This window comes from Lithobates pipiens, unplaced genomic scaffold (genome assembly GCF_037356315.1).
Source record: "Lithobates pipiens isolate NorthernLeopardFrog02 unplaced genomic scaffold, aLitPip1_a1.2 Scaffold_13, whole genome shotgun sequence".
Lineage (NCBI taxonomy): Eukaryota > Metazoa > Chordata > Amphibia > Anura > Ranidae > Lithobates > Lithobates pipiens.
Genome location: NW_027507718.1, coordinates 254306323 through 254332079, shown reverse-complemented (window position 1 = coordinate 254332079; position 25757 = coordinate 254306323). Strand labels below are relative to the sequence as shown.

General features: G+C 43.0%; 1 protein-coding gene across 1 annotated transcript in view; it reads left to right on the top strand.

The window, feature by feature from the left end:
• The window catches only part of SNCA (synuclein alpha), a 143857-nt gene that overhangs the window by 11467 nt on the left and 106633 nt on the right, over positions 1–25757 (top strand). Inside the window, exons 3-4 of the mRNA XM_077476553.1 lie at positions 11895–11936; positions 12914–13059. Coding sequence (XP_077332679.1) covers positions 11895–11936; positions 12914–13059 — 188 coding nt within the window. The remainder of the gene's footprint in view (positions 1–11894; positions 11937–12913; positions 13060–25757) is intronic.

Genomic DNA, 25757 nt, shown 5'->3' with positions numbered 1-25757 from the left:
AACAACTACCGCATGGGTCACAGTATTTACTTTCAGGGAAGGACTTGCAGTTACAGTGACCACTAGGTGGCATGGGTTGGCACAAAACAAACTGGTTTTAATATGTTGAAGAAAAAAAAAAACATAAGTCGTTCTAAGAAGAGAAAAAGAGTTTTAGATTTAGAGGAGAGAGCTTCATTGAGATTGGGATAAAGTTCTGCCTTCTAAAAGATGTGATATATGTTTGTATTGCTGCTATGTGGTTTTCTTTTCAGGATGCACTGAGATAGTCTGTCAAGCTGCCGGAGAATGGGTGGTGTAGATAGATAGGATTGGGTGGTATGTGTATAGTCTGTTAATGCAACTGTTTTATGTGACAAAGTTTAAATGTGTTTGTTATTTCTTTCCCTTCTCCTTTCCCAAAACCCCAAAAAGCTCAGGTACTTCAAAAAAATTTTGTAGTGATAAGAGTTTTTTTAGCTAGACGATGAGGCCACGGTCAAGGAGCTCAGGGCCGGGTCTGGGCACTTAAAGGCCAACGTACCTGTATGTGCTTGTGCCCAGCCTTGCCATTCTGCAGAAGTATATCAGCGTGAGGCGGTCCTTAAAGTGGTTGTAAACCCTTACAACACACTTTGACCTACAGGTAAGCCTAGATTAAGGCTTACCTGTACGTCCAAGTAATGGACCGTGCACCGTAGACAGCGGCGCGCAGGAGCACTGAATGCGCCATGGTCAACAGCGATATGCCACGAGTGGCGGCTCCCGTGCACATGCGTGGGAGTGACATCATTGCGGCCTTGCCGAATGACAGCGACGGAGCGGCGAGGCCCACCGAGAAGATGGATGCGGTAGACTACAGGGGACAGCGGTGACTTCACTGGCTCCTGTGTCAGGTAAGTGACACATAATGGACTACTATGCGATGCATAGTATTCCATTATGCTTTACCTTTGCAGGGAATGAAAGAGGAAGTAAACTAATCAGGGTTTACTTCCTCTTTAAGTGGTTAATAATGAAAAGATAAAAAATAGGGCAAATAAAATATATAAAAAAAAAAATACAAAGAAACAAAGAGACAACAAGGCAACAGAGGAATAAAAAGGAGTTGAGGTTGAGAATACTTAACAATGTCCTGTCCTGGGTTGCAGAGTCCAATGAATAAGCAATATGGTACAGTGGCTCTCTAGAGTCCGATTAACCAGTTCCCGACTAGCGCACATCGATGTACGCCGGCAGAATGGCACGGGCAGGCATATTGGCGTACAGGTACGTCCAATCTTTAATGCCGCCCTGCCATCGTGAGCGCACCACCGGCGGTGCGCTCGCGTGCTGGTCGGGACCTGGTTGCGGGTCCGGCGGACTCGATCGCCACGGGCATACCTGCGATCGTCTGATGGGGCGGCTGAACGGAGAGATGCTCCCCGTTCTGCCTAGCAACTAGTGATGCTGATCTCTGCTCCATGTGATTGGACCAGAGATCAGTGTTCACTAAATGAAAGCCCAGCCCCCAACAGTTAGTAACACACCTCTAGGAACACTTAACCCCTACACTGCCACCCACTGGTTAACCCCCTCACTGCCAGTGTCATTTACACAGGAATCACTGCATTTATATAGCAGTGATTGCAGTGTTTGCTGTATAAATGACAATGGTCCCAAAAATGTGTCAAAAATGTCCGATGTGTCTGCCATAATGTCGCAGTCACAATAAAAATCGCTGATCGCCGCCATTACTAGTAAAAAAATGTATTATTATTAATAAAAATGCCATAAAACTATCCCCTATTTTGTAAACGCTATAACTTTTGCGCAAACCAATCAATAATCGCTTATTGCGATTTTTTTACCAAAAATATGTAGATGAATAGATATCGGCCTAAACTGAGGGAAAAAATTTTTTTTTTATATATTTTTGGGGGATATTTATCTTTGTTTATAGCGCAAAAAATAAAAACTGCAGGAGTGATCAAATACCACCAAAAGAAAGCTCTATTTGTGGGAAAAAAAGGACGTCAATTTTGTTTGGGAGCCACGTCGCATGACCGCACAATTGTCAGTTAAAGTGATGCAGTGCCGAATCGCAAAAAGTGGTCTGGTCTTTGGCCAGCAAAATGGTCCGGGGCTGTGATCAATGCCGATCAATCAATGTGATCAATGCCGCGTACACACAGCCGGACTTTCCAGCAAAAAAGGTCAGACGGAATTATTTCATCGGATATTCCAATCATGTGTGGGCTTCAGCTGACTTTTTTTTATTTTTTTATTCTGACAGACCTAGAAATAGAACATGTTTTAAATCTTTCCGACGGAATCAATTCCTATCGGGAAAACTGTTCGTCTGTATGCTATTCCGACGGACCAAAAATGACGCAAGGGCAGCTATTGGCTACTGGCTATTGAACTTCCTTTTCTAGTCCTGCCATATGTCATCACATTGTAAATGAACGGACTTTGATTTGATCGTGTGTAGGCAAGTCCGTTTCAGCAGAATTCTGTGGGAATTCCGTCGGAAAGACCGGTTGTGTGTATGCGGCATGAGCATTCCTTGGTTTAATGTTAAAACTTTTCTATAAGTATTCCTATCTCTGAATACCTACTGTTTACAGACTGTTAACGTGCATAGTATTATGTCCAGCATGAAATTCTCTCTGGAATGCATATAAATTACAAGTTTCAGTTGTCCCCTTTACCTAGGAGGGATAAAGGCTAACCAGTCTCAGGAATGTGGATTTCTATGGAGTTTATTATAGGGGAAAGCTGCAGATATCTGTTAAAACTCCAGTCACTCAAGCAGGCAAGTCAGACATTTTTATTAGGGTTTTCACATAGAAATGTAGATTCGGGTAAAAGGGCCAAGAGGGTCTGGAATTTTCCTCTCAAAGATCTGATCAGAAAGGTCCGATATGGCTAACAGTTGTGAACTGAAGGAGAAGGGGGGGGGGGGGGGGCAAGGTCCCTGTGGCTATGTCCCTCTCATGACAAAATGGCAGAGATGAGCTGGGGCATGAACAAAATGGATGTCACATACATCTTTTCATTGGCCCAATGGGCACAACTATTGCAGTAGGTGTAGTCAATCTGAAGTGCTATATACAGACTGTATGTACAGATTGATGGAGAGAGCATAATGAGCAGAGGGATTACCTCATCAGTCTGCCACTGGTCCTTAAATGTCCACTCAGTCTAGGCATGGAGTAATATCACTGTATGCCTGAATTGAGTAAGTGTCATCCGCTTGGCTGTGCTGTGTGAAGAGGCCGTGTAATGCTCAGAACTAAATCAAAAAGACAAATTATTTGGCAAGTAAATTAGTTCCCATATATGAATTTCATAATTTTTTTTTTGGCTGGCTGCCTAGACTTCATTCTTAAAGCTGAATTCCAGGTATTCCAGGTTTATTGCATGCATACACTGGTAAAGCTTGGACCAATGTAAGTATGCACATATCGTACTTTAGGTGCCTCTGGGAAAGCTGACATTCATAGTCATAGTTGGTACTATTATTATTATTATACAGGATTTATATAGCGCCAACAGTTTGCGTAGAGCCAGGGCCGCTGTTAGAAATCATGGGGCCCCGTACAGCCTACCTGACAGGGCCCCCTTCAACCACGCCCTTGTCCCCACCCCTGACCCCGACTTGAAGTGAAATGCAGGTTTGTTGCCGTTTACATATGTGTGTGAAGCCAACACATGTTTGCAATTAGTAAGCATGAAGGAGCAGTGGGCAGTTTAAATTTCTTTTCAATTGTATTTTATTACAAATAAAAACAAATCTTACACTGTATCTTTACATTTTTTATTGTCATTTTTGCTTTCACAGGGGATGGACAACATTCCTTGTGATAGCAAGGGCCATAACAGGTCCTATTTATAGGGAGATATGAGGTCTTTTAGACCCCATATCTGTCCTGGCCTCCAAAGCATCTGCTCAAGCTAAGATCAGTTTGAACATATGCTTGTTCAAGTCAGTAATGGCTTCTTTACATGAGACCGAAACCAGAAATGATAAAATCTTCATCACTTCTGGTTTCTGATGTCACACGATGGGAGGAATGACAATCCTTCCCTCTCACTGTGTCCTAGTAACTGGATGCTACTGGTCACATCTTAAAAGCTGTAAAGGTGGTGGTGGGACCCCTTTCCACTGCCTGTAAAAGGAATCCAGGGGCTTCCTAGCTACTACGATTACTTTTACTTTGTGCAGAGTTGATGGGGCTAAAAAACAATATCTCGATCATTGCTGTAGTGATGACCGAGATATCATCAACCTTCCAATTCAGCAATGCTGGGAAGCAATTAAAGGGGATTGGTTTGGGGGGCAGTAAAAATGTAGCTCTGCTGCACGTTTACTGCTCCTCCAAATTAATTTTTAAAGTAGCATGTTTCTTATTATCATCTGGTAACAATTATCACACAGGCAGCACAGTAAGCAGGGGCTCTATCATGACGTTATCATGAATTTATCATGACTTTATGTCACATGGCTGTTGAGTGCTGGCTTAGTTAACTTATGGCTGTATTGTATATAACAGACTGTAACAGTACAACCATGATAAAGTCAGCACCCAAAAGCAATGTAACACAGAGCCATGACAGAGATCCTGCTGTGCTGCCTGTGTGATGATTTTACCCTGCTGTGCTGTGAGATATATAACAGGACACAGTGAGCATTCTTTCCTATATTCCCCACTCACTGTGTCCAGTGCAGCCACGATCTCCTCCTGCTCTTCCCTGTCAGCCATTCAGCTTCTTCAGATCTGGTGAGGACTGCAGCCGGGAGCCGAATGGAGAATCACAATATCACTCCGCCAGCCGGGACTAATAAAATAGTGGGGCGGCATAATGTATATGCACCCCAAAAATAAAGAAATAGTCCCTCTGCTGTGCCCCCCTCCTGAGCCCCTGCATTGACCAGATGAGGCCCAGGAAAACAATTTACCCACTCTGTAAGCAAGTGGAAGCAGGGAAGAGTTTAGAAAAGGTTTTTTTTAGATGCAGTAACAAATTGTCATGATGCCTGGGCCCCACTGTGTAGCTGATCTGGGCGGGCCCAGTACATCAGGGCTGGTTGTACTGCCCTATCAGCGGCCCTGCGTAGAGCTTTACAACATCGGAGAAGACAGTACAATTACAATACAATTCAATACAGGAGCGATCAGAGGGCCCTGCTCCTTAGAGCTTACAATCTAGTAGGGAGGAGCAAGTGGAACAAAGGGTAGTAGCTGTGGGGGATGATCAGATGGACACAATTAAAATACAAATGTTAGGTGTGGGTAGGATAGGCTTCTCTGAAGAGGAGGGTTACTACTACCACAGTGATAGCCGAGGTCTTCTGGGTCCTGTGCCCAGTGGCTTTCCCTCTGCCAACTGACTATAGGAGTTTGCTCACTCGACAGAGCAGCCATTCACAGAACATTTTGTACAAGCCATTCTCTGATTGGATAGGCTGGAAACTAGAGGTGGTGATATCACACGCTCTTCCCTATCCAATCAAAGAATCATTTCTATTCATTAAAAAAAAACATAAGAAATTTTGTGAATGGTGAAAGTGTTGAGCAAGCAAAATTCTCTAGTCAGAGTGCAGAGGGGAAGCTCCTTTGGCACAGAACCCAGAAGATTGCGGCTATCACCATATGAATGCCAACAGCAATTGTCAGGTTCCCCAGAGGCCCCACAGGTATACAATATGCAGACTGACATTGGTCAAAGCTAGACTAATTTTAGTATGCAGTAATGATCATACGTGGAGTTCAGCTTTAAAGTATAACTAAAGGCAAAACATGTTTTATTAGCTTTGAAGGGAGTGGAGAGGGATTAGAACACTTGTCAGTGTGTATTGCTGTCTGTGCCCCCGTTAGGCAGATCCATTCTCTCTATTTGTCCTATTTACCATTATCAGTGAAAGTAAATGAAAATCCCAAATTTTGGGTTGTCCCCAGAAAAGTAATAAAGGGAAAACCTTCCAATGGAGACCCTAGATCTGGTGGCCTGGGGGACCCCAATGAATTGCCTTAATTTTCAGGGATTTCCTCTCACTTCCTGTTTGGCTATGGACAGAAAGTGAAGGGAAATCTCCCCAGTGGGACACAGATGGCAAAAAAAAGTCTGATGGGGGTTATAATCCTCCCTTACCCTATCCAAAATGAAAAAAAAAGTTTTGCCTATAGTTCTACCTGAAGGCTTATGTGCTTTGTATGCCAAGGGTACTATTTAGTCTAAGGTTTGAGCTGTACTAAATGAAATATTGATTAATAAAGTGGTGTGAACTATAGCTCTGGGTCATAGAATACATATAGCTTTTTTTTATTAACAGATTTTATGTGCACATAAGGCTAAAAAAACAAACATACATTTTTAAAATGTTATGTGATTAGTTTTACACATTCTTAACAGATTAGAAAATCTTTTCTGTTTTCATGTCTTTATATACAGTATCACACAAAAGTGAGTACACCCCTCACATTTTTGTACATTTTTTGTATCTTTTCATGTGACAACACTAAAGAAATTACACTTTGGTGCAATGTAAAGTAGTGAGTGTACAGCTTGTATATCTGTGTAAATTTGCTGTCCCCTCAAAATAACTCAACACACAGCCATTAATGTCTAAACCGCTGACAACAAAAGTGAGTACACCCCTAAGTGAAAATGTCCAAATTGGGCCCAAAGTGTCAATATTTTGTATGGCCACCATTATTTTCTAGCACTGCCTTAACCCTTTTGGACATGGAGTTCACCAGAGATTCACAGGTTGCCACTGGAGTCCTCTTCCACTCATACATGACGACATCATGGAGCTGGTGGATGTTAGAGAGCTTGCACTCTTCCACCTTCCATTTGAGGATGCCCCACAGATGCTCAATAGGGTTGACATCTAGAGACAGTCCATCACTTTTACCCTCAGCTTCTTTAGCAAGGCAGTGGTCATCTTGGAGGTGTGTTTGGGGTCATTATAATGTTGGAATACTGCCCTGCAGCTGCCCTACAATCTCAGACCATGATACTCCCACCACCGTGCTTGACTGTAGGCAAAACACAGTTGTCTTTGTACTCCTCATCTGGTTGCCAACCATGCTTGACACCATCTGAACCAAATAAGTTTTATAGGCTTCCTTGTGCATCATCTTTAGAAGAGACTTCCTTCTGGGACGACAGCCATGCAGACCAATCTGATGCAGTGTGAGGCATATGGTCTGAGCATTGACAGGCTGACCCCCCACCCCTTCAACCTCTGCAGCAATGCTGTAATGCTGTAAGCACTCATTCGTTTATTTCCCAAAGACAACCTCTGGATGTGATGCTGAGTACGTGCACTCAACTTCTTTGGTCGAACATGGCAAGGCCTGTTTTGAGTGGAACCTGTCTTGTTAAACTGCTGTATGGTCTTGGCCACCATGCTGCAGTTCAGTTTCAGGGTCTTGCCAATCTTCTTATAACCTAGGCTATCTTTATGTAGAGCAACAATTAGTTTTTTTCAGATCCTCAGAAAGTTTTTTGCCATGAGGTGCCATGTTGAACTTCCAGTGACCAGTATGAAAGAGTGAGAGTTATAACACCAAATTTAACACACCTGCTCCCCAGTCACACCTGAGACCTTGTAACAATAATGGGCCACATGACACCAGGGAAGGGAAAATGAATAATTGGACCCGATTTGGACATTTTCACTTAGGGGTGTACTCATTTTTGTTGCCAGCAGTTTAGACATTAATGGCTGTATGTTGAGTTATTTTGAGGGGACAGCAAATTTACACTGTTATACAAGCTTTACACTCACTGCTTTACATTGTAGCAAAGTGTCATTTCTTCAATGTTGCCACACGAAAAGATATAATAAAGTATTTACAAAAAAATGTGAGGCGTGTACTCACTTTTGTGAGATACTGTATTTTATAATGTAAAATACAAATACCCTTTAGCAGTTCTATCAATAGTGAAATATTTCCTAAGGTAAATCATTAGAGACTTCTGGAGTTGTTAATTATATGCATTAGTATGGCAAACATATCTCTTTGCATTACTAATGAGATTGATGTTGTAAAATCAAGTTTTCTTTTGAAATGTAAGCTTGCCAGAAAGTAGGGCTTCAGCAGAGCAAAATTATAGCACCACAGATGGACAACACTTGTACTTGTTAATCTGAATCAGTATAAAAAAGTGAGGATGACAAATGAGTCATAGAATGAGATGTGAAGTGTGATATTAAGAGCTAATACAGAATTCCAGACGTCAAACTGAGCAGCAAGAGCAGGGTAAAGGATACATTTTCCTAAAGAATACACAATTTCAGCACATGTGTTCATATGTCTTTATGTTATAGTCACCTTTGTGAGGGAACAAAAGACAGGAAGCAACCACCCAGGATTAATTATAATAGTCTATTGTATCATTTTATAAATTTAAGGACCAGTTCCCGCCAGTAGATGTTCTACCAATTTAAAGCTGATATCCATGTCGATAAAAAAACACACCCTTATGTAAATATTATATATATTTTTTAATCACTTGACCCCTGGAAGCTTTTACCCTCTTCTGACCGGGGGCATTCTTTTGTTATTCAGCACTTTTTATCACCTCCCATCTGCCATATAGTAAAATGATGGCGGGCGGGATTCCCTCTTGTGCAGGGACAACATCATATGATGCCAATCAGTGGCATCTCCTTGCAGGGGAGATCTGTACAGATCATTAGTGCCCTGATTATCAGGGCAGCCCCAGCAGTGCTGCCAGTCAGTGACTATCTGACACTAATCTGTGCACATCAGTGATGCCAATTTGTGTCCATCAGTAATGCCAACCTGTGCACATTAGTGAAGCCAGTCAGTGCTGCCTTTCAGGCCCCTCAGTGCCTGTTTATCAGTGTTATCCCATCAGTGGCATCATTAGTGCCCGTCATTGCTGCTCATCAGTGCCGCCTATCTGTGCCACCTATCATTTCCCATAATTGTCTTGCTGCAGTATAATGATGGAGGCTGGTTTGCAAGAGGTTAAATCATTGCAAAACTGATGATTCACAAGTACCTGCCCTCCAACTCGTGTTATCACCACTGAGCTTATAGATATGTGAAAAGTGAAAAACTAAAACTAAAGCAGCCGCCTACAGCACAACAAACATCTATCTGAATTTATACCTCTTGAACCAATAGGATAAATAGCGGCGCTGTAGTGTTGCCAAATCAATAGTGTAGTGCATACACAGTGACCTCCTAAATATCACCTAAATAATGTTCAAAAAAAGATCTTTCAAAACATTCGCTAAATCTCTCAAACTTAAAAGTGCCTCATATCATATTAAGTGATAAAAGATAAAACTCAAGAGACATTAAGAGCCAATACACCCAGAGAAAAAAACAAGAGCAACACACTCTCTGTGAAGAATGTTAAAAAAAAAAAATGTAATTTAAAGATTAATTTAAAAATAAAAATAAATATAATAAGTATCCATAAAGTCCATAAACACTCAAGTGATTCGATGACTGGTGTAGAAAATTAGTGTTGTCCCTGTGCATGTCCAACACATCTCAGTGATTGTGATTCCACTCCCAGTTAAGGACTTGCCTGCCGTGTGGCCATGCCCCAGGTATTCAAAGTATACGGAGGACGGAGTGTGTTGCGTACTGACTTGCTTCATTGATTAGTGGGAGAACGAAACAAGTAGTGGGTGAGACGTTACTACCTGCACATCTGGTGGAAAGGCTGGGCCATTATAGGATCCAATCAGGCTGTGGGGCTTGGGATCTTGTTGGTGGGCAAAGAGAGCCCAATGACAGAGTGATTGCATTATTTGTGTGGTTCCTTTATCCTTTACTGTCCAGTCAGATGACTTGGAATGGTTTTATAACCAAGTTGTTCCACGGTAAAGTAAAATTATGTGAATGTATTGTTTGTCTGGTATGTCTGGGGCAAGGGATTAAAGTGATATTAAAATATTGTCTTTTTTTTTTCAAAAATAACAAGCATGTTATACATACCTGCTCTGTGTAATGGTTTTGTACAAAGCAGCCCAGATCCTTCTCTTCTTGTGTCCCTCGCCGGCACTCTTGGTCCCCCCTTCCACCTAAATTCCACCACAGCAAGCAGCTTGCTATGGGGGCACCCAAGCCAAACCCCTGCTCTGTGTGTCCATTCAGACACAGAGACGTAGCATGGCCCCACCCCCTCTCTCTCCTTATTGGCTCACTGATTTTGAGTCACAGCAGCACAAGCCCATGCCGCTCCACCGCTGTCTCAGCTAATAAGGAGGGAGAGTCCCAGACAGCCGAGACTCTCGTGCAACATCCTTCAATCGAGATGGGGCTCAAGTAAGTATTATAGGGGCTGTGGGGGCTGCTGGGAGGAATGCATTAAGATAAAAAAAAAGCTTCTCACTTTGGAAGCACTTTAACCCTTTCCCGCCGAGCGTACGCACATCTGCGTACTCGGCTTCCGGGGGTTATACCGGGATGATGCCCGCACCTGCAGGCATCATCCCGGTACCGTTTTTTACAGCAGGCGATTGGCTATCCAGGCATAACAACCGATGCGGCTAAAAGCCGCTCGGCTGTTATGCCGGAGGAGCGGGAGGGGACGCCCCCCCCCCTCCCGCCGCCTCTCGCCGCTGTTACCGGTGCTCCCGCTCGATCGGGAGCACCGATTAAAGATCCGTCGGCTCTGGCTGCTGGGGAGGAACTGGAACGAAGCCGTAATCGGCTTCGTTCCAGTCTCCTCATCGTAAACACGGAAGCGACGTCATGACGTCACTTCCCGTTTACTCGGCTGCCAATGGCGCCGGTTTTAAAAAAATATCCGGTATTCAGAATCGCTGTTTTTGGCGATCTGAATACACTGAAGTGTAAAGGAGGGGTGGGGGGTCTTTTAGACCCCCGATCCCTCCATAAAGAGTACCTGTCACCACCTATTACTGTCACAAGGGATGTTTACATTCCTTGTGACAGCAATAAAAGTGATCAAATTTTTTTTTTTTTTTTTTAAACAATTTAGTCATTTAAAAATAAATAAAAAAAAAAAAAAATAAAAAAAAAAAAATTCAAAGCGCCCGCCGTCCCCGCGAGCTCGCGAAGCAAAGAAAACGCATGCGGAAGTCGCGCCCGCGTACGTAAACGGTGTTCAAGTCACACATGTGAGGTATCGCCGCGATCGTCAGAGCGAGAGCAATAATTCTAGCAGTAGACCTCCTCTGTAACGCTAACCTGGTAACCGTAAAAAATGTTTAAAGCGTCGCCTATTGAGATTTTTAGGTACCGTACTTTGTCGTCAATCTACAAGTGCGCGCAATTATAAAGTGTGACATGTTTGGTATCTATTTACTCGGCGTAACATTATCTTTCACATTTCGCAAAAAAATTGGGCTAATTTTACTGTTTTGTTTTTTTTTTATTCATGAAAGTGTCCCTTTTCCCAAAAAGTTGCGTTTAAAACACCACTGCGCAAATACCGTGTGACATAAAATATTGCAACAATCGCCGTTTTATTCTCTAGAGCCTCTGCTAAAAAAATATATATAATGTTTGGGGGTTCCAAGTAATTTTCTAGCAAAAAATATGGATTTTAACTTGTAAACACCAAATTCCAAAAATAGGCTTAGTCATGAAAGGGTTAATATAATTACAAATCTTTTGGCAGCTAAGGTAGGTCAAAATATGTATTTTAATTACAAGTGTCCAGACTTGCATTTAAAACTGGGTGTGTAATGATGAGGAGAGTGTGTTAGAAAAGTTCAGTATATTATAGCTATAGTTGTCCCAACTCAGTATTCTTTTGGTGAAATCTTAGTAATATGGTACTACTAAATTTACTACGCAAATATTTGTATACTGGGTCATCAACTTTATTTGACATTATTACAAGCATATCAGCAAATTTGTTATTCTTCACTGACATGTGAATTGTGTTGCTTTTGTTGCCTTCAGGTTCCAAGACAAAAGAAGGTGTTGTACATGGAGTAACAACAGGTATAGAAAAAACTTCTGTTTCTATTTGCCTCTTATGATGCATGACAATAACAAAATGGTGGAAACGATTTAACCAATATAAATTAAATTCCACATTTGAAAGGTAACTTTAAAACCAAAGCTTTTTTATTACTTTATTTTAATAACGATCCCATCCTAGAAGACATATTTTACCCCTTTAAACAATTCACAATGAAGAGATTTGATTTGGTCGTTACATGGACCAAGGGGATTGCTTTGTAATGTCATGTGCCAATGTAAATATCTTTATTAGTGGACTTTACATAATTATGAGTGAGATGGACTTTTTATTGCACTTTGCATTGTACCCCCAGGCAGACATGACTAGTTTGTCAACAGTATGGCATAAGAATTATAATTTACTAATAAGCTATTGTGCAAATAATGATATAGTTGCTAACCATGACAGCTTATTTTCCAGCATAGCTGACAATACCTTATAATTATTTTCTGGGATTTTGACTCACAAAAGTACTGCACCCCGTGGTATATTCTGCAGCTAACATTAAACTACCTTTTATTCATAGAAAGAGCAAAGAGTCATTTTTCTACTTTTTCTAGTCTCATATCCTGCACCTCACAAACCATTAAATTAATATTATATTAGTCCCTGCAAATTGTAAAAAAATAATATCATTATAACATTTATTTCATCCCCAATGTAAGTAAATTTTAATATAATAGACATGAAAAGGTTTAGGTTTTTAATAGGGTAAAGGTGCTTTAGACCTTTGCAGTGTATACTTGAACCAGTAAGTAATGATGACCCATTCAGATTACCAAATTAATTAAATAAATAAAACAATAATTGTTATTGGTTGATGTAGGCTACTGCCTTTTTCACTTCAGTTCTCTCATTGCCTTATTGATTAAGTTTAGTACTGCGCTGATAGTACATTTCATATTGTACATTGCAAGGTCATAATGCTTGAACTCTAATTTTCTATTATTACCAGTGGCTGAGAAAACCAAAGAACAAGTTTCTCATGTGGGTGGAGCAATGGTTACAGGAGTGACTGCAGTAGCACACAGAACAGTAGAGGGTGCTGGAAATATTGCTGCTGCAACAGGATTGATGAAGAAGGATCAGTTGGGTAAACAGGTATGTACAGTCTAAGCCCTTGTACACATGGTCGGAGAATCCGTCGGAATGTGTCCTGGTATGCATCGGACTGATTCTGTCGGAATATCCGTCAGACCCAATTTTCCAACATGTTGGAAATATTTTCCGACCAACTGGTTCGATCGAACATACCCCGATCATGTGTAGAGAATTTTGATCGGACCAAGTGCCACGCATGCTCAGATCAAATTCCTACATCAAAGCTATTGGCTACTAGTCCCATCAACGAAATTGCGTCATCACGGTCTGAATGATCGGATTTTTCGACAACTTAGGCCGCGTACACACGGGCGGACTGTTCGCCCAACCTTGTCCGCTGAACAGTGTTTGGGCGGACAGTCCGCCCGTGTGTGGGCTTTCAGCGGACAGTTTCAGCGGACAGTTGGACGGACAAAGTCTTTCGGAAATTCCGAAAAACTGTCCGCTGAAACTGTGTTTGAGCGAACAGTCCGCCCGTGTGTAGGCTACTTTCGAAATGAGCAAACTGTTCCCGCTCGGAAAGTCCGCCCATTTCGAGCGCGTGTACAGGTAGGCGGGGCCCGCGAAGGAGACGTCGCGGGCTCCGCCGCCTGGAATGGGCTTAAAGGGGAACCCCAACGCCGAAAAAAATCGGCGTGGGGGTTCCCCCAAAGTCCACACCAGACCCTTGTCCGAGCACGCTACCCGGCCGGCCAGGAAAGGGGGGCGAGCGAGCGCGCCCCCCCTCCTGAGCCGTACCAGGCCGCGTGCCCTCAACATGGGGGGGTGCCTTGGGGAAGGGGGGGCCGCGCGGCCCCCCCACCCCAAAGCACCTTGCCCCCATGTTGATGAGGACAAGGGCCTCTTCCCGACAACCCTGGCCGTTGGCTGTCGGGGTCTGCGGGCGGGGGGCTTATCGGAATCCGGGAGCCCCCTTTAAGAAGGGGGCCCCCGGATACCGGCCCCCCACCCTATGTGAATGAGTATGGGGTACAATGTACCCCTACCCATTCACCTGTGAAATAAAGTACAAAAAAAAACACAACACAGGGAAAAAATATTTTATTGCACAGCTCCGGGGGTCTTCCGTCTTCGGGGGTCTTCTCGCCGGACTCCTCCGCTATCTGTGTGTAGCTCTTTTACTAGCGGAGGAGTCCGGCTTTCTTCCTCCCCGCCGCCGGCCTCTTCTCCCGACTTCGGGGGTCTTGTCCCCCTCTTCGGTTCTTCTGCCGGGCCACCGCGCCTTCTTGTAGCTCTTTTGCAGGCGGTGGCCCGGTCTTCTGTCGCCGCTGCCTTCCGTTCTTCTGTCGCCGCCTTCGGTTCTTCTGCCGGGCCACCGCGCCTTCTTGTAGCTCTTTTACAGGCGGTGGCCCGGTCTTCTGTCGCCGCTGTCGTCGCCGCCGCCGCCGCCTTCCGTTCTTGTTCTTCTTCTTCTTCTCCTGGAGATGTTGACTCGACGAGCTCTCCGGCCGGAATGCCAGAGCCGCGCTGTGCGGTCACTTATATAGTGACAATGGGGCGGTGTCACATGGTATATGTCACATGGGTTGGTCACATGGGTTGATGTCACATGGGGACTATGACATCGTAAGGGGGCGGGGTCACCATGTGACCAACCCATGTGACATATACCATGTGACACCGCCCCATTGTCACTATATAAGTGGCAGCGGAGCGTGTCCCTGGCATTCCGGCCGGAGAGCTCGTCGAGTCAACATCTCCAGGAGAAGAAGAAGAAGAACAAGAAGAAGAACAAGAACGGAAGGCGGCGGCGGCGGCGGCGACGACAGCGGCGACAGAAGACCGGGCCACCGCCTGCAAAAGAGCTACAAGAAGGCGCGGTGGCCCGGCAGAAGAACCGAAGAGGGGGACAAGACCCCCGAAGTCGGGAGAAGAGGCCGGCGGCGGGGAGGAAGAAAGCCGGACTCCTCCGCTAGCAAAAGAGCTACACACAGATAGCGGAGGAGTCCGGCGAGAAGACCCCCGAAGACGGAAGACCCCCGGAGCTGTGCAATAAAATATTTTTTCCCTGTGTTGTGTTTTTTTTTGTACTTTATTTCACAGGTGAATGGGTAGGGGTACAGGGTTGTCGGGAAGAGGCCCTTGTCCTCATCAACATGGGGGCAAGGTGCTTTGGGGTGGGGGGGCCGCGCGGCCCCCCCTTCCCCAAGGCACCCCCCCATGTTGAGGGCACGCGGCCTGGTACGGCTCAGGAGGGGGGGCGCGCTCGCTCGCCCCCCTTTCCTGGCCGGCCGGGTAGCGTGCTCGGACAAGGGTCTGGTGTGGACTTTGGGGGAACCCCCACGCCGATTTTCTTCGGCGTTGGGGTTCCCCTTTAAGCCCATTCCAGGCGGCGGAGCCCGCGACGTCTCCTTCGCGGGCCCCGCCTACCTGTACACGCGCTCGAAATGGGCGGATTTGCCTCCTCCTTACGTGGGCGAGTCCGTTCATTTCAAAAGTTGAGCGAACTGTTTGGCAAACAGTTCGCTGAAACAGTCCGCTCGTGTGTGGGCAAGTCCGCTCATGCAAATTTTGAGCGGACTGTTTGCCGAAACTGTTTGACGAACAAGGTTGGGCAAACAGTCCGCGCATGTGTACGCGGCCTTAGTCCGACCGTGTGTATGCAACAGTTTCGGACAAGATCCGACAGGCAAAATCCGACGGACAAAATCCGACGGATTTGGTTGGCAGAATGTCCGACCGTGTGTACAGGGGCTAACTGCAGTACAATTGTTTAACGATGTAAGAATGTAAGTGATGTACATTAATCTTCTTAATATTCAATATGCTAAAGTATGTTTTTATTGGTGACCTGGTAACTCCAAAAGCTAAACAGCTAATACAATTGTTGTTAGCTTAACTTTATTTATTAAATGTAGACTTCAGTTTTGTTGAGAAAACTCATCAAAGTCAACAATAGGATAACCACACAAAAGTTTTCCCAGGAGATTACACTGTATAATGATTTGCTTTAAAACAGACACAACATTTGCAATTACCGTACATGTGGAAGCCACACTGCCTTGTCAAGGCCTATCTGTGAAGTGTGATTCAAACTCATCTTTGAGAGTCTCCATATTGGAGCATACAGTATATAGCAAAAGGGCAGGTACAGTATATTCCAACTGACTTTTTTTTTTCAAGCTTTGTTTTCTATAGTCCCTTATATAGACCATGCAAGAGCTTACTGAAAGTAATATTTAGAGAAAAATATTTGCAAATGGGAATGTGTAGGGTTGTTTTAACAGATAAAAGTTATACGCAACCTATAATTTACTTTTATCATGTAACAACTATAAAAAAAAAGTGTGGGGTATTTTAAATCTTGAGAAAAGTCTCTTTTGTGTCATTGCATTAATAATCTTCATTAAAAAGGGACTAACGAAGTAAAAATGTCCATAAATAGGCAAATTTCACAATTTGTAATAAAACTCTAATCGGGTTCTAAAAAACATGCAGGCCATTTGAATCTCTTAGGCCGCGTACACACGCGGGGACTGTTCGCTCAACTTTGTCCGTCAAACAGTTTCAGCGCACAGTCCGCTCAAAATTAGCATGGACGGACTTGCCCACACACGACGAACGAACAGTCCGCTGAAACCGTGTGCGATGACGTGAACGGCACGTACGACGGGACTAGAAAACGACGTCCTATACACTGCAATGCAAACTTCGGCGTGTAAATCCTTTCTGAGCATGCGCGGAACTTAGTTTGACGAACAAGCCTACACACGAGGGGACTGTTCGCTGAAACAAAGTTTCAGCGGACAGTTTTTCGGAATTTCCGAAAAACTTTGTTCAGCAGACTGTCCGCTGAAACTGTCCGCTGAAAGCCCACACACGAGCGGACTGTCCGCCCAAACACTGTTGAGCGGACAAAGTTGAGCGAACAGTCCCCGCGTGTGTACGCGGCCTTTGTGGTGATGCTAAGATCCTGACAGACCTGAGGTAACCTAAGGCATAATGGTGCTTCGTGGTATGCAGATAGATAATTCTGTATTGTGACGTAGTAAAAAAGGCACACAGAACAAGAAGAGTTTTATTTATATGAGATGAAAAGAGAAAAGTTTGTGGACACCTTCTCATCACATTTTTCCAAAAAGGTACATAGGCACCCCCTCCAAATTTTTGAGTTGAGGTGTTTCATTGAAGAGTACTGTTAATGCTAGAGAATACAAATACATTTTAGACAATTGTGCACTTGCAACCTTGTGGTAACAGTTTTCTGTGAGCAGCATAAACATGTCCTGTTCGCAATAGATTGGATTGCCAAGTTAAGAAACTTAGAAATCCTGCAGAAAGTCGTGACCTCAAACCAACTGAACACCTCTGGGCAGAATTGGAACACTATTTGAGGGCCAAGTCTTTTTTTTCTAACATTACCTGACCTCCCAAATGCTGTTTTTGCTGAGCTGACACACATTCCCACAGATATACTGCAAAATATTGCAGAAAGCCTTATCAGAAGAGTGAAGGCTGTTACAGAATAAAAAAGAAGGAGCTCTATATTATACTGTAGTCTGTAAAATTCATATTCTGTAAGTGTGTTCTCCAAGTGACACAAACTTTAAGTCAAATAGTATATAAATGTAATAGAACATAAGTCATAAAGAAGATGCTCAGAACCCAATATGAAAATAGTCCCTGGTATACTTTGGCCCTCTTTTGGGGGGTTATGAAAAATGTACCTCCCCCAAACAATATATTGCATTAAAATTGTAGGTAAATAAGAGTTTTAAAACTGCAGGGTAAATAGGACCAGAAGTAGGCATGATAATAAAGTTGGCAGTGCCTCCATCCAAAACAGAACGGAAATTAACCAGAAAGCTCTTCAAAGTAATTGTGAGCAAAATAACTACTGAAACCAGCATATAACATAAATTGTAAGCATATAGAAGCACCAGTACAAAAAATACAAGCTTTTTATAGGAAGAGATTAATAACCGTACATATATCCAATGCACAATGTGTTGGAGACCTGAAGACAAAATCAGTAGTCATGGGAATTCCTTCAACTGTTATTCGATAGCTTGGAACAGAGCTTTTCCCTGGCAGGAACTGTAATGTGGCACTGGAACTCAGAGTCAATCTATCTACTCTACTCTTTAGTTCCTCCCTAGTAGTTTCTAAAATAACAAATAGCTTTCTTGTTAAAATCACACATCAAATGATATGAATACAGACAAAATATGGAATATGTATTTACTAGACGTATTCACAATAAATAGTTAGATTATAGATGACATACATAAAATCTTACATAAAATCCCAAATTATTCGCAATACTCACTAATGGGTTTTGATACAATGCAAATGAAACAAAAGGATTGATTTCTTCTTGTAGACACAATAAGCATATATATATATATATATATATATATATATATATATATATATATATATATATATATATATATATATATATATATATTTATATACTATATTTAACTATCAGGGAAAAAAAAATATGTGATTTATGCAGCAACAGTTACTAGGCATGTGCAATTAGTTTCGTAGGAAACGAAATATCCTACGAATTTCCGTAAATTCGTGCATTCGGGAAGATCCAAAATACAAATTGTTATGCTTCCAAATTCTGTACAAAATACGAAATTTTGCTTATGAATTTCAGCTTGAAAAAAGTTAACAAACCTAAACGTTAAAAACCCAAGAAGTCAGCACAGCACAGGGATGGTGGGAACCCCTTATAGTGAAAATAATTGTTACGAAAAGTTAACGAACCTAACTAAAATTCGTATTTTGCATGAAATTTTGGACCCGAATTACGCAATACGAATGAATTTTAGTACGGAACGAAACAAAACAAATTTATTGATGGCGCACATGTCTAACAGTTACCCCTCTGCAGCAAGAGTAAAGCCCCGTACACACGAGCGGACTTTTCGACATCCAAACTCCGACGGACCGAGTCCGTCAGACTATCCGATCGTGTGTGGGCTGCAACGGACTTTAGCTTCGCCAAAGTCTGACGGACTTTAGAAATGAAGCATGCTTCAAATTTTCCCGACGGAACTCCGCCGGACCCGGTCCCCTTCGAAAAATTCACTCGTGTGTGTGCTACTCCGACGGACTAAAACCGACGCTAGGGCAGCTATTGGCTACTGTCTATGAACTTCCTACGTCGAATCCAGTCGTACGTCATCACGTTCGACTCCGTCGGAGTTTGGTGTGATGGTGTGTGGTCAAGTCCGTTCGGTCGAAAAGTCCGCCAGAACTCCGTCGGAACTCCGGCGGAACTCCTTTGGAGGTCTGTCAGACTTAATCCCTCTCATGTGTACGGGGCATAAGGGTTAGCTATGTAAAACAAATGGCATGCTAATACAGCACCAAACAAAAGATGATAAAATTTAGAAAAACAAAAATAAAGTTAAAGAGAAATATACAATAGTTGCATCAGGGAATAATAGTCTAAATGTCATGAACAATCAATAATAAGTATATGCAAATAATCAATGAGTAAGGAAAGATCATTGTAACATAATTGCCCTTCCAAAAAGCTGCTGGCTTACAATGGTCTTTACTAAAGTCCCCTAAGGTGACTGCCTTTCCCAAAATTGTGTTTTGTTAAGGAGGAGTTGAATCTTTCATCCTTAAAGTATCAGAGTATGAGACGTGATGATGAGGGTATGAAGTGTGTCAAGTGTACAGTATGTAGTGATGAGTGTGGTGAGTGTAAGCAGTGTATTTTAGTATGTCCTAATGGTTTCTTCTCCTGGTCCTATATACCATTCTGGACAATAAGCTTGTAAAAAGTTTTAATAAGTCTATCCCAGAAGGTGGAACTTCTTTCCATTGGTTAATGAAATTAACTTCCTTGTTTGATCAGACATTGCCTCTTTTAACCCAGTGTCATTCCAAGACCAGGGATATAGTTATTCTAAATAACTTGTTGTAGAATTATGCACTTCTCATGACACACATGTGTCATATATATAGATATAGATATATATCTATATATACACACACATACACACACAGTATCTCACAAAAGTGAGTACACCCCTCATATTTTTGTAAATATTTTATTATATCTTTTCATGTGACAACACTGAAGAAATGACACTGTGCTACAATGTAAAGTAGTGAGTGTACAACTTGTATAACAGTGTAAATTTGCTGTCCCCTCAAAATAACTCAACACACAGCCATGAATGTCTAAACCGTTGGCAACAAAAGTGAGTACACCCCTAAGTGAAAATGTCCAAATAGGGCCCAAAGTGTCAATATTTTGTGTGGCCATCATTATTTTCCAGCACTGCCTTAACCCCCTTGGGCATGGAGTTCACCAGAGCTTCACAGGTTGCCACTGGAGTCCTCATCCACTCCTCCATGACGACATCACAAAGGTGATGGATGTTAGAGGATTTCTGCTTCTCCACCTTCTATTTGAGGATGCCCACCAGATGCTCAATAGGGTTTAGGTCTGGAGACATGTTTGGCCGGCCCATTGTCTTTAGCCTTAGCTTCTTTAGCAAGGCAGTGGTCATCTTGGAGATGTGTTTGGGGTCATTGTGTTGGAATATTGCCCTGTGGCCCAGTCTGTGAAGGGAGGGAAACATGCTCTGCTTCAGTATGTCACAGTACATGTTGGCGGTCATGGTTCCCTCAATGAACTGTAGATCCCCAGTTCCAGAAGCACTCATGCAGTCCCAGTCCATGACTCTCACCACCATGCTTGTCTTTGTACGCCTCACCTGGTTGCCGCCACACACGCTTGACACCATCTGAACCAAATAAGTTTATCTTGGTCTCATCAGACCACAGGACATGGTTCCAGTAATCCATGTCCTTAGTCTGCTTGTCTTCAGCAAACTGTTTGCGAGCTTTCTTGTGCATCATCTTTTGAAGAGACTTCCTTCTGGGGCGACAGCCATGCAGACCAAGTTGATGCAGTTTGGTATATGGTCTGAGCTCTGACAGGCTGACCCCCCACCCTTTCAACCTCTACAGCAATGCTGGCAGCACTCATATGTCTATTTCCCAAAGACAACCTTTGGATATGATGCTGAGCACATGCACTCAACTTCTTGGATCCACCATGTGAGGCCTGTTCTGGGTGGAACCTGTCCTGTTAAACCTCTGTATGGTCTCAGCCACCTTGCTGCAGCTCAGTTTCAGGGTCTTTGCAAACTTCTTATAGCCTGGGCCATCTTTATGTAGAGCAACAATTCTTTTCTTTTAAGATCATCAGAGAGTTATTTGCCATGAGGTGCTGATGATGATGTTGAACTTCCAGTGACCAGTATGAGAGAGTGAGAGCGATAATGCCAAATTTAACACACCTGCTCCCCATTCACACCTGTGATCTTGTAACACTAATGAGTCACATGACACAGGTGAAGGAAACTGGCTAATTGGGCCCAATTTGGACATTTTCACTTAGGGGTGTACTCACTTTTGTTGCCAGCTGTTTAGACATTAATGGCTGTGTGTTGAGTTATTTTGAGGGGACAGCAAATTTACAAGCTGTACACTCACTACTTTACATTGTAGCGAAGTGTCATTTATTCAGTGTTGTCACATGAAAAGATTGAATACAATATTTACAAAAATGTGAGGGGTGTACTCACTTATGTGAGATACTGTGTACATATATATATGCATACATTTCTACATATGGGGTGTTTCTAATCAGATTAATACATATTACCTACTAGATTATTATGCCAACAGACAATACAATCATGACTTGATCTATTTTATGGGATATAATATATCGGGTATGGGCTTATATTCATACACTTTTAGACATATGCGGATATGGTACGATTCTCAGTAGAATATTGTCTTAAACACAAACAAAATTCCATTGTTCCCTTTTGCCATATTTGGACCATGGAAGTTGGTGCCCTTGGTGCCCTAAACCAAAAATATTGTTGGAAGACAGCAGCATCAAGATTGAGGATGAATAGGATAGTTAGCATAGGCAGTCTTCAAGGGATCCCACATCCAAAGCAAATTCAATCAGTTACATCAGAATCAGGTGCTTGATAGCTGCTGATCCAAGGATGATTCATTTTTATGACTGTGAGCCTATCAACTGAGTCTGTGAACAGGCGCGCTCTTTGATGTTACAAACCCTCCAGCAGCACTGAATGTGCATTCAGAAAGCACGCTGGATGCAGGACAGGCCAGTAGCTCAATTGCATATTGAGCAAGTTCTGGCCAGTGTTCCATCCTCAAGACCCAGTAACCCAGTGGATGCTCTGTTGGAAAGGTTATTTTTTGTGACATAAGACCCCATTCACACCACACCGCCCACATCGCGGGCGAAATAAAACGCCGCTATTTTTAGCGGTGTTTTACCGCCGGATTTGCGGCGCATTTCGGCCGCTAGCGGGGCGCTTTTACCCCCGCTAGCGGGCGAGAAAGGGTTAAAACTGCTGGCAATACGCCGCAATAGCGGCGTTTTGCCGGCGGTATTACAGCGCTGTCCCATAGATTTCAATGGGGAGCAGCGGTGGAGGAGCGGTAAACACACCGCTCCTTCACCGCTCCAAAGAAGCTGCTGGCAGGACTTTTCCCTGACGTCCTGCCAGCGCACCGCTGTAGTGTAAAAGCCCTCGGGCTTTCACACTACAGACAATGGTGCAGCTTCTTTAGGGCATTTTGCAGGCGCTATTTCTAAGGCTATAGTGCCTGCAAAACTCCCTGGCGTGAAAGGGGTGTAAGTGAAAAAAGAGTGAAAAATTTGAAAAAAAAAAACATTTTTTTCGTTTCTATGATAATATTTTGCAAATAAGTCATTTTTGTTCAAAAATTCGGGCCAACATTTATACTGCTACATATCTTTGGTAAAACTAACCCAAATTAGTGCATATTATTTAGTCTGTGTGAAAGCTATGGAGTCTACAAGCTATGGTGGCAATCATTGAAAATTGATCACACCTGATGCACTGATGGCCTATTTCATTTCTTGAGGGCCTGAAATGTCAGGACAGTACAAATACCCCCAAAATGACTCCATTTTGAATAGTAGACAGTCCAAGTTATTTAGTAAGAGGCATGGCACATTTTTTGAAGTTGTCATTTTTTTCCCACAATTCTTGGAAATTTATATATATATATATATATATATATATATATATATATATATATATATATATATATATATATATATATATATATATATATATATATTATTTTTACACAAAATTGTCTTAATAAAAAAAAAGTTATTTCCCACACACAGCATATGCATATTCCAATTATACCCCAAATATACATTCCGCTACTCCTCCTGAGTATGATGATACCACATGTGTGAAACTTTTTTTACAGCCTGGATACAAACAGGGGTGATCAGGTGCTCTAGGAGCATAAATTAGACATACAATTTCCTAACTATCTATTACACGTTTGAAGGCCCTGGAGTACCAGGACAATGGATTTACCCACACATTGAACCCATTTTGGAAGGTAAACACCCCAACCTATATTCTATGAGGCATTATGAGTTATTTTTCACAAGTTTTTGAAAAATGTGGAAAGAATTTTTTTTTTTGTGCATAGCAACAGTTACACTCCAAAATATATTCTGCTACTCCTCCATATCACATATGTGAGATTTTTACACATGGCCATATACAAAGGCCCAACATGCAGGGAGCATCTTCAGGTGTTCTAGGTGCATAAATTACACATCTAATTTAATTCCTACTTATCACCTTTTTGAAGGCCCTGGAGCACCAGGACAGTGGCATTAACCACACAATTACCCCATTTTGGAAAGCAAACACCCCAAGGTATATTCTATGAGACATTAACTGCAAATAGGTACTCGGGTACTCTGATGGGCTGGAGACAGGTAGATGGGCTGGAGACAGGTACTCAGGTACTCAGGTAATCTGGTGGGTAGGGATGAGACGAACACACCCCTGTTCAGTTTGCACCAGAACATTCGAATGTGCAAAAAAGTTTGTTCAAACACGCAAACACTGTTAAAGTCTATGGGACACAAACGTGAAAAATCAAAAGTGCTAATTTTAAAGGCGTATATGCAAGTTTTTGCCTTAAAAAGTGTTTGGGGACCCGGGTTCTGGCCCAAGGGACATGTAGCAATGCAAAAAGAATTGCCGTTTTTTTGGGGAGCAGTGATTTTAAGAATGCTTGAAGTGAAACAACAAAAATTAAATATTTATTTAAATAGTGTGCCTGGGGGGGTGTCTATAGTATGCCTGTAAAGTGGTGCAGTTTTCCCGTGTTTATAACAACACCACAGCAAAATATTTATAAAGGAAAAAAGTTATTCAAAACTGCTTGCAGCTGTAATTTATTGTCGGATCCTGGCCATATAGATGAAAATCATTGAGAAAAACAGCATGGGTCCGCCCCCCCCTCCCCAGCCCATTACAAGGCTCTTTGGGTCTGGTATGGATATTAAGGGGAACACAGCACCCAAATAAAAAAAAAATGGCATGGGGGGCCCCAGCACTATATACTCTGAACAGAAGTATATATACTCTACCGCCTGCCCTATATACTCAGCATAAAATTGGGTCTTAGGTGTTGGTGGTGCCAGAACACTGTATCCCCTCACAGTTACTCTTGTTGGGTGCAGGAACAGGCCCAGCTGTTAAATATTCAAAAAAAAATCGTAATTACATGTTAAACAAGGGCAGAACAGTGTGGCCTTTGGTGGTAATGCCACAACACTGTAACCCCTCACAGTTACTCTTGGTGGGCGCGGGGCGTGGGCTACAGTGAAATATTAGATAAAGAATTATAATTACATGCCCCTGATCAACTGGGCCTTTGGTGGTGGTGCTACAAATTGTAATAAAATTGGGCCTTTGGTGGTGGTGCCACAAATTGTAAGCCCTCACAGATACTCTTGTTGGGTGCAGGAACAGGCCCTGCTGTGAAATATTAGATCAAAAATTTTAATTACAATAAAGTGCACCCATAGTGCAGTTGCTACTACTTTTCTGGTTTTGTACACAGTACACAATACAGTGCAGCCGTAGTGCGGTTGCTACTACTTTTCTGGTGGTGTACACAGTGCACAATACAGTGTACTGTGGTGTTGCAAAACAAAATATACATCATGTCCGGAAGGCCACCAAGGAGAGGCAGACGCTCACAGGTCAATAAAAGAGGGCAAGCAGTCTGCAGTCAACAGTGCTGGTCGTGGATATGGTGCATCCTCTGCAGGTGGCCATGGGGCACGCTTGCCCTATTTCTCAGCTGCTGGCTGTGTTATTGAGCCAGAACACGCAGAAGAGTTGGTGGAGTGGATAACAAAGCCGTCCTCATCCTCCTCATCCTCTGTCACCCAGGCTCAGCTTAGTTTGCAGGTGGAATAGGCCAAAGCAGCCTATTCCACCTGCTCCTTGTCCACAGTCACTTCTTCCGTAGCCCCACCTTAATGCATGGAGGAATCCCCTGAACTACCCGACCATAGTGTCAGGTACATGCTGCTGGAGGATGTGCAGCGATTTGAAGGCTCCGATGTTAGTTCCCAGGTTGAGGAAGGGAGTAACGTGAGCCTAGAGAGAGGGGGTGCCCAAGAAGGACAAGAAACAGGCAGTCATGTTCCCCCAGCTGCAGCATAGTGTCAAGTTTACTCCAGTGCCAAGGAGGGAGGGGATGATGAGGTCACTGACTCTACTTGGGTGCCAAATAGAATAGAGGAGGAGGCACAACTCCAACGAGGCAGCTTAAGGGCAGCCATCCTACTGCATCACACCGGCAGAACT